General features: G+C 33.9%; 1 protein-coding gene across 1 annotated transcript; it reads left to right on the top strand.

The window, feature by feature from the left end:
• Positions 1 to 6,848: 6,848 nt before the first annotated feature.
• LOC108470485 (serine/threonine-protein kinase AFC3) lies at positions 6,849 to 10,228 on the top strand. The gene is made up of 11 exons (XM_053029844.1): positions 6,849 to 7,496; positions 7,573 to 7,599; positions 7,689 to 7,842; positions 7,922 to 7,970; positions 8,325 to 8,439; positions 8,599 to 8,690; positions 8,782 to 8,926; positions 9,277 to 9,341; positions 9,423 to 9,520; positions 9,603 to 9,708; positions 9,785 to 10,228. The coding sequence occupies exons 2-11, from the start codon at positions 7,590 to 7,592 to the stop codon at positions 9,920 to 9,922; spliced, it is 972 nt and encodes a 323-aa protein (XP_052885804.1). The 5' UTR covers positions 6,849 to 7,496; positions 7,573 to 7,589; the 3' UTR covers positions 9,923 to 10,228.
• The last annotated feature ends 309 nt before the right edge of the window (positions 10,229 to 10,537 follow it).

Raw genomic sequence — 10,537 nt, forward strand, 5'->3', positions numbered from 1 at the left:
AATGGAAAAACCCTAAACCTTTAACAGTTTAGCAAAATAGTCCCTGGGCTAGCTCGATTAAGTCTGCATCTGATCTCAAAAACATAAAAATCATTAAAAGCGAATTGAAAAATACTCACCTTGCACTAAGTTTTGCTTAGACAAATTTAATTAGCTGCCATGGAGGTTTATATGCTTAAAATTTTGGTGGATGTATGAAATTAGGAAAACAACACTTTTGGTTTTATTATTTTACTATGTTTATTATTTAAATTACAAAAGTAACCTTATTTAGTTACCATTAAAACACTTAATAATGTCTCCAAATATGTCCAATCATACTATTTATCGTCTAATTACAACATAAGGACCTCTAATTTAAGATTCCATAGCTATTAGACACCATTAGCTAATAGAACTCAAATTTTACACTTTACGCGATTTAATCCTTTTTATCAAATTAAGCATTCAAACAATAAAATTTCTTAACGAAATTTTCACAAAATCATATTATCTTGCTATAAACATTAAATTAATAATAAAATAATTATTTTTACTTTGAATTTGTGGTCTCCAAACCTGTAACAGCCCGATTTTAGCTAAATCAGAACAGTGGTTTTGGAACCATAAATATGATGTCAGAAAATTATTTTAATATTATTTTTGGTGTTTACAGCATGAAATTTGATATGTGTGAAAATTTGGTGCACTAATTTTATCGTTTAGTTGCTAAATTTGAGAAAAAGAACTAAATCACGTAAAATGCAAAAGTTGCATTCTACTTGTTAAAGGTGTCTAATAGCCATGGTTTGTTAAATTCGAATTCCTTATGATGATATTAGACCATTGGTAGTGCTAATGGACATATATGGACATTTAATGAATGTTTTAAATGGTTTTTCATTAAGGTTATAATGGTAATTAGTATAATTATTATGTATTAAATAAAACAGAACCAAATTTCAGCTTAAAATCATCATCTTCATCCGAATTTAAGAGGAAAGAAAAGCTTATGAAGGTTTGCTAGGGTTCGGCTAGTATATTCCTTGATTAAGGTACGGTTTTAGCTCGGTTTTTGATGATTTATATGTTTTTGTAATCGTTATAACTCAATCTAGCTAGCCCGTACCTTAGATTTTGAAACTGTTAAAGATTGCACATGTTGCCATTATTGAATGCTTGAGTAATTTGATTATTAATGATAGATTATGAAGGTTTATTGATAGATTTAATAGTTTTGTAAAGTGATTTTTTGACAAAAATATCAAGTAGGGATTAATTTGTAAAAATGTAAAATGTGGTGTTAAAAGTGCAAATAGATTGAAAATATAGGATGCTCATAATACATGTTAAATTCGGCCAAGTATGGGTTAAATTGAATTGTGTGAATTTTTTATAATTGTGAAATAGGGATTAAATTGATTAAATGTGTAAGTTTAGGGGCTAATGTGTAAAAATGCCCAAGTGTGTATTTTTGGACTAAATTGAAAGAATATGTAATTGAATAAGTCAATTCTGAATTCATATAGATCAAGAAAGAAAGAATTCAAATTTAGATCGGGGGAAAAGCAAGGTTTTCAAGTAGTTGACCCGATACGACAATTTTGAATACGAGGTAAGTTTGTATAATTGAACTTAAATGTGTATCTATTTGTTTGATGGATGAAATTGAGATAGTAATTATTCTATTGGATAATTGTTGAGATAGTAAATGAAATGTACAAATTGAAAAAAGCAAGTTGCCGAATAAGACCATGGCTGGGCTATGGCAAATCGAATAAAAAGACCATAACCGGGTTATGGTATGTGAACAAAAGACCAGGGCAAGGCCTTGGCAATGAATGTTTAAGACCATAGTTGAACTATGGCATCGAAAAATCGATGAAGTTGTATCGTAAGCACTTATAACCGAGGCGGTTTGATAAGAATATTGATGAGAAATAGAAATGTATCGGTACAGATATGTACGAAAAACTATTCAAGTATCGAGATAGATGAAGTTGAGAACTCATGAATGAGGATATGAATAAATTTTATGTTAGCTCATGAATTGATGCTTTAAATGTTGATGATATTATCTATTTTGAATTGTTATATGAATGTTGTGATTATTTCATGTTCACATACGAACTTACTAAGCTTTATGGCTTACTTTGTTTAATTTTTGATGTTTTGTAGTTCTGCAAAGCTAGCTTAGATCTAGGGATCGTCAGAGACTTCATCGCACTATTGATCACCTATTTTGGTACTTTTTAAGTTATGTATATATGATATATCGCATGTATAAGCTTGAGTCATTTGATTTGGCATAAAATAATGAACTTGTTGATGCTTATGAATATGCCAATAGTTCTGCTTTTAATGTTTGGTAATAAACTTATAATAAATGATATGGAATTGAGTATTGAATTTAGTTGAAATTTATATGGTATGATTATGTATTGGTTGATGACTTTTGGCTGCATAATTGTGTCTTAAAATGATACCATATGAGCTTGTATAAGTATTTGCAAAAAGGGTGGCAAATTGGCTTTGTAAATGGCCTATTTTTATCCACACAAGTAGAGACACGAGCATGTGTCTCAACCGTGTGCAACACACGATTATGCTACACGGCCGTGTGTCCCCTAGTGTTGAAATTGAATTGAAGTCAGTCTGCTCCACACGGTCTCACACACAGGCGTGTGACTGGCCATGTAGTATAAGTCAGTATACCCCCTAAATGGCACACAGCCTAGCACACGGGCGTGTGTGGTCATTTCAAAAGGCACACGAGCTGGACATACGGACATGTGGTTGGCCGTGTGACCCAAGTTAGTATACTGTCTAGTTTTTACACGGCCTGGCACATGGGCATGTCCTCAGCCGTGTGATACAAGTTAGTATGTATGCTCTGTTTTCACACAGCCTGAGACACAGGCGTGTCTACTAGTCGTGTGAGGCACACGGTCTGTTCACACGGACGTGTGACCCTTGTATGATTGAAAAATTTCTAAGTTTTTTGAAATTTTCGTATGTTATCAGTTTAGTCCCAAACCACTTCTAAAGTATGATTAAGGCCTCGTAGGCTCTTATAATGGATAATGTGATTGTCTTGAATAATATATGAGAATGAATGCTTAAGGTTAATAAATATAAGCCAAATGTTGTATATTGATCAGTAATGCCTCACAACTCTACTCCAGCAATGGATACAGGTTAGGGGTATTACAAAACCACTATTTCGATTTGACTAAAAATGGGCTATTACATTCATACTCTTTCAAAATACCCTTAAGCACATGTGCCCCCTTTCTGAAGCCTCCCCAAAGAGAATACTATCATCAGCGAAAAGAAGATAGGAGATTTTTAGTCCATTCCTACTGACTTTAGCCCCTTCAATGAGACCTTCCCTCTCAGCCAATTGCATTAAAGTTGATAGCCCCTCACTATAAATCAAAAAAAGATTTAGGCTTAATGGATCCCCTTACCTTAATCCTCTAGTAGCATGGAATTTCTGACTTTCTTTTCCATTAACCACAATTGAATAAGTGACTTTTTTTAAACAATGTATTATAAAATTCCACCCATGAACTAGCAAAAACCCATTGTTTAAAGCATGTCTTTTGGAAAAGACCATTCAACACGATCGTAGGCCTTGCTCATATCCATTTTCAATGCCAAACTCCCTTTCTTGCCTATTATTTTTTGCTTACAAGCATGCAAAATTTCATATGCAATGAAGACATTATCAGATATTAATCTATCAGGGACAAAAGCACTTTGAGCCTCATCAATACAACATTCTAAAACTTTTTGAAAGTAATTCGCCACAGTTTTAAAGATGAGATTATAAAGAACTGTGCAAAGGCTTATTGGTCTAAAATTGGACAAGTTTGTAGGCTGAACAGTTTTTGGAATAAGAACAGTATTTGTAACATCTTCCCCATTCTATAAGGGAATTTTTTAAAACCTCCAGGTTTAGCAAAACATCACCCGAAGTGGTCTTCTCTAAAAGATTCTTCTAACACCCACCAAGCTTTAAATTTGAAATTTCGTTGTCTTTCCCAAGTCGTACCCTTCTCCATATGAATTAATAACGGATAATGATCACTAAAGGAATGAGGAAGGTGATCAATTAAAAAATTAGGGAAAAATTCATCCATTCCTAATTAACCACTCCCCTATCCAACCGTTCACGAATATTAGTCTCCAGTCAGTTTCCCCTTTCCTAAGTGAATCAAGGTTTCGAAAAGCCTCCATCAACCAAATTATATTCATCCAATACTTGTTTAAAATTCTCTATATGCCTTTCATCCTTTGGGACACCTTCTTTTTTTCATGTGAAAACAAAATCTCATTAAAATCACCAGAAATGATCCATGGTAGGTCACAGTTTCTATTTAAGCTTTGAATCAAATCACAGCTTCCTTCTTTATGTCTTATATCCGGAGCTCCATAAAAACCCGTAAATTTCTACATTGGACTATCACTACCTTCATTGATAACGATGCCAATATGATTTTTAGAGAAACTCTAAATACTAACCATATCATTGCCATTGTATGCAAGACTAAGCCACTCTTGAAACCTTCCGTTGAAAACTCTATACCATTCATAAAGCCACATTTTCTATGTACTTTGTCCATACGTCTAGCATTTAATTTTGTTTCTATAAAGAAGACAATTTGAGGATTAATAGACTTCAACATGAAACGAAGTCGTCATGTTGCTCGCGTACTCCCCAATCCGCTGACATTCCAAGTTAGGACTTTCATTGCACTCGGTCAACTTGCCCATTGGCAGCCACCGATCCTTGATGAACATGAGCATTATTTTGCTCAAAAATAATTCCCGATGAATTAAATAAGTCAGAAACATTAGGAATCAATTCGTATATTCTAGGCCTTTTGTTTCCTTCGACATTTACTATTGGATTCTCTTTAATATCATGCTCCATATTAAGACAGTCCATTCCACTAGAGGATCCAATCATATTCAAATCAGGAGTTATTTGAGATCATTCCAAATTAAACCTCAAAATTAAGTTAATATGATTCTACAAATCACGCCCTTAATCATCCCTTAAATTGCGCCCTGATCTAGGTATTTTCAGATTTGTTTATGGAAATACATCATCTCCTTCCTCGTTCAGCCAAACGCTAGTTTCTGTGTTAGCCCTCCTCGTTTGCGCTTTCAATGAAATACTCCACCTAAACTCCAAATGCTCTTCTCTTTGATCCAATCTCACCGGGCAGAACTTATCATTATGGCCTAAACAGCCACATAAGAAATAGAAAATAGTAAGCCTTTCATATCGAAAATTCACATAAGTAAATTTCGATGATGGAACTACAATTTTCTTCCTCCTCTTCAAAGTTTTTTTGACATCAACCTCAACACGAATACAGAGATAATTTTTCAACCCCTTACTTATCAGTTTCGTAACATAATCCATAAATCTCCTTATAAAGTTCCCTAACTACTTGGCCACCACCTCTAAGAAAAATCTTGGGGGTAATTCATGCACTTGTACCTAAAATGCCATCGAAACTAATGGTACCTGCATTGGATCTTCCCCATTTTCCAATCGTTGGAAGATTAAAAGGTGATTGTTAAACGTCCAAGGGTCCATTTCGTAACCTGATCTATGTCCATCTCGTGGAAAAATCTAAAGAAATATCTCCTTGCCCCAAGATCTGATATTTGAGCACCCTTTAGAGGATGCCACAAATTTGCCATAGTATTTTTCATCATCGGAAAATGAACAACACTCGCTGTTAGAAAACCCCTTACCAAACAATACTCATACATTGATCTTTGTAATCCTAGTTCTATTTGCAGAAGCAAACCTTCCTCTTCCCTATCCTTAAGATTGAGACCCTCAACTTTCTTTTCCCTAAAGAAATAACACTCCAAGATTCTCACACTGAAAGATAAAAAGAAAAAAAAAAGAAACTTGAAAACTCAATGACAAAAACCAAAGAACAGGTCTGTGCTACAGAGAGTAGACAAAACTTGTGCTATAGAGAGTAGGCTAAAAATTTCATAGACAATTATTAAATATGAGTTATTTGAGTTGATTTCATTAAGGATATATTAGAAACATAAATTTAAAATTTAAAATTTAAAAGGAGATTGAATTAATTAATTTCACTATTATAGTAACAAATAATTAATTTCACTATTATAGTAACAAATTGATTGACATTATCAAGGAAAAAATCAACAATTTATTTAATTGATTTTGATGTTCTAAAATTTAAAATTTCAATATTTTTTTTTTTAGAATTTTCAACAATTGAATAAGTAAGTCCAATTTGACATTAATTTCACTATTATAGTGATTGGCATTATCAAGGAAAAATCAACAATTTATTTAATTGATTTTGATGTTCTAAAATTTAAAGTTTCAACATTGATTTTTGTTTATAATTTTCAACAATGGAATAAGCAAGTCCAATTTGACAAAATTTCAATGCATTATTTTAGTTTATATCGTCTTTTCATTTTAATCTCTTTTTTATCTAATACTTAAAAAAGATTTTTTTTCTTATGACTAAAATGAAAGTGATCTAGAAATTTGGTGACCAAAATGAAAGTGTAAACATGACGTGCACATGATTTAGGTGTACGGTCACCCCGTTGTAAAGGATTTAATGCTTGGGTGATGAAAATGAAAACGTCCTAAAAGTTGGCTGACCAACTGAGTAGTTTACTCAAAAATAAATTATATTTTTCCTTTTAAATTTTTTAAAATTATATTATAATTTTAGAAAATGAATTAATTTTTCTTTATAAAAATTCTAAAAGTACCAAATTGATATTTTAATTATAGTGTAGGGAATCAAATTAGTTATTAAGGTTATGAGTTAACAGTCATGCCATCAATCTATTAATGATAATTTTGTAATTTTTACTACTAAAATAAAATTTGCTAATAATTGAATGATTAATCAATTAGTTTACCCAAAAACATTTGAGGAATAATGACTTAATAGGCAAATTTCGCGCAAAAAATAATCCTCGATCCATATTGAGAAAACCCTAGCTGGCTTTTCCTTAAAAAAGAGAATTTTCTCTTAGAGATCTACAATTGTTCTTTTCCTCTCGGCGAAAACTGTGAAATCTATTGGAAAGCTTATCAATTTTGTGTTGCAGATACATAGAGGGATCGACTGTCAACAAGTTAAGAATGGGAATTGAAACGGAAGAGGTGGAGAAGACGCGAACCAGGAAAAGGCCTCGTCTTGGGTGGGACGTGGCACCGTCTGGGCTAGAGGTTGGTTCCTCATATATAAAAAGAAAGGGTTAAGGTGTCTTAGGGCACAGCTGGAGCAGAAAGGAGAGAATTATCCTAAAGGGGCTATAGTTGTTTACTTGGTGTGTGAATACAAATCTGACCTTTTTGGGGTTGGGAATTGGTTTGTAGGCGCATCAAACTCTGGCGAAGGCTCGGCGTTCGTCGCCGCCCAAGAGGGGTGATGACCACGATGGCCATTATGTTTTCAATCTCGGCGAAAATCTCACTCCAAGATGTAAGCATTATTTATTTATTTTTATCCTCTGTGATTTAGTTTTGATTAATGATTTGTATAATTAATGTTTTGACAGATAAAATACTTAGTAAGATGGGTGAAGGTTAGCTGACAAAGTGCTCTGCTGTGAGATCTTTTAATTTCTGTGATTCTGGTTGTGGCACTTCTCAGCAAAAATTGCTAGTGTTGTAGGCACGTTTGGCCGAGTTTTGGAATGTTGGGACCGTCAAACACGAGAGTATGTTGCTATTAAGATAGTTAGAAGCATTCGCAAATACCATGATGCTGCTATGATTGAAATCGATATACTTCAGCATCTGGCAAAGAATGAAAAGGGCACCTCAGGGTATGTCTTCCTATATTTTGTTTATGGATATTGTATCTAGTAGAGTTTGTGCTAACACACTTTGGGTTATTACTTGCAGCTGTGTGCAGATTCGGAATTGGTTTGATTTCCGCAATCACATTTGTATAGTAAGTATTCAAGAACCTTCTTTTAACCATCTTCTTGAGTTTCCATTTCAGGCATTTTTTTTTCCTTATTATAGGCAACTTTATTCTAAATAAGAGGTTTACTTTGCATTTTGCTATGAAAGGAGTGGTTGCATGTTCTCTTAGAATGCATGATCCTTCATTCCTTCTCAGTTTTCTGTGGTTCTTTTTAGGCAAATTAGTTGAAATACTGATAATTGAAACTTGAATCTATTAAGATACGTTGAGTTCTTAATTATAGATGTTTTGTCCTTGTAGACTTCATTTATTGAATTGGGACTGAACAAAAATCTTCCTGTGAATGCATTTTAATGGTGTTTTTAATGGTGTTACCAGGTGTTTGAGAAGCTTGGACCAAGTTTATTTGATTTTCTAAAGAGAAATAAATACTCCCCATTTCCTGTGGGTCTTGTTCGCGAATTTGGACATCAGCTTTTGGAATCTGTAGCATGTGTGTGGATTGTTCTTGGCTCAACATTGTCATCTTTCCTTCTCTAAGAAATCACCTTATTCTGTTACTTGGCCTTGTTTGCTTGTACAAGGGTGGCATTGGGTTGCTTAATATGTTTCTTTTGTTTAACGTGTTCCTATGCTATTACTTATCTGGCAGATATGCATGATTTACACTTAATCCATACTGACCTGAAGCCTGAAAATATTCTTCTTGTTTCTTCTGAATATGTAAAGCTTCCTGGCTGCAAGGTAGTTTGGGTTTTTATAATTGATAATTTATGCATTTTTAGATTTGGGGTACAAACTTGGTTATGAATAAAAAATGCTTGAAATGGTACAGAGTTCTTCAGATGAAACGCATTTATGGTGCTTGCCAAAGTCAAGTGCCATTAAGCTGATTGATTTTGGTAGCACTGCATTCGATAATCAGAATCACAGCTCCATTGTTTCCACAAGGCATTACAGAGCCCCTGAGATTATTCTAGGTAATGAATATTCTGTTTCTCTTTGTCTGTTTGGTGTTTTGTTCTATTTCCCAGGTATTATTCTAGTTTCTAGTTGAGTTCAAGGAAGGGTATTTTAGGACAGCATCTGAAAATCTAATAGAAAATAGTCGAATGACTTACTGTTTGGTTTCCCTTTTGAGTTCGTCCATTTTAATATCTTGTATGATTGAATTGCCTAGATTGTTTCTGTATATGCTTTAAATTACTTCGACACTTTTCAAGTGTGCTAATTGTTGTTTTGGCACCGATCAAATGTGCCATCTGTTGTTATGACTCCCTTCAATTATGCCATTTGTTGTTTTGATACATTTATTAATACATTGATGCAGGTCTAGGTTGGAGTTATCCTTGTGATCTTTGGAGTGTTGGTTGTATACTTATTGAACTATGCACAGTAAGTCTTGCATTCCTTCAGATGAATTTAGCTTTTTTAGATGTGGAACATGGGACCTTACGCTGGTTAAATCATGTGTAGGGTGGAGCATTATTTCAGACCCATGAGAACTTGGAGCATTTGGCAATGATGGAGAGGGTATTAGGACCTCTTCCTGAGCATATGATTCGAAGGGCTAGGTAAGTTATAAGCTTACTTTTAATCACATAATCAAGTGGTTTTAATTGCATTGCATCTCACCATATTTTTGGTTTGATACAGCCGAGGTTCAGAAAAATATTTCCGGAGCGGCTCTAGACTAAATTGGCCTGAAGGAGCAGTTTCTAGGGAGAGTATTAGAGCTGTTAAGAAGCTTGATCGCCTGAAGGTCATATTGCCTTTCATGTGTTTGTTTTGTTACGTAGATTTTCTTTCTCTGATTCAATATCGGTTCCTTATTTCAGAATATGGTATCACAACATGTAGAGAGTTCGAGATATTTTCTTGCAGACCTATTGGAAGGTTTATTAAAATACGATCCATCTGAACGTCTCACTGCACGTCAAGCTCTAAATCATCCCTTTTTCTCAGAATCCAAATAAACAGTAAATTAATAGTGCTCGAAATGGCAGATGAATGGTAAAGGCCAGCTACCAAATTTGAGGTTTCCATGTTCGTATATTAATGTTGATTCATAGAAAAGCTCGAAGAACATGCTGGATCCATGTTGCGGAAGAAAATCGATGGCCGGTGTTTTGAAGAGAGGTTTCTTGGAGACAAAAGTGATGGTATTGGGGTATAAAGCAGTAAACATAGTTTGTAATAAGCTTTTGCTTCAATCACTTGTCATCCTCTGGGTAATGTTACATAAATCGTATACCATATGGCTTCAGAGCATAGGCTGAAAATCTTTCTTTATTCATATAGTTCGTAACATATTTGAGGAAACAACCCAAAAAAAGATTCCATGCATTGAAGATGATTTGAAAGTCACTTCATTCATATAGTTATCCATGATCGTGAAAAAAGAAGTCAGAGCAATAGCCACTGTTAAGTTGGTCAGCAAAATAAAGTAAAGAGACCTAAAGCTTAAAAATGCTCCCTAAGAATCTGTTTCCAAGAAGATGAAATCCCTAACGTGATAGAAACTAAAGTAGCCACAGTTACTAAACATCAAAGGAGAGTCTTCTAAGATGCACATTTGCAGAACATATTGG

This window comes from Gossypium arboreum, chromosome 6 (assembly GCF_025698485.1).
Source record: "Gossypium arboreum isolate Shixiya-1 chromosome 6, ASM2569848v2, whole genome shotgun sequence".
NCBI classification, from domain to species: domain Eukaryota; kingdom Viridiplantae; phylum Streptophyta; class Magnoliopsida; order Malvales; family Malvaceae; genus Gossypium; species Gossypium arboreum.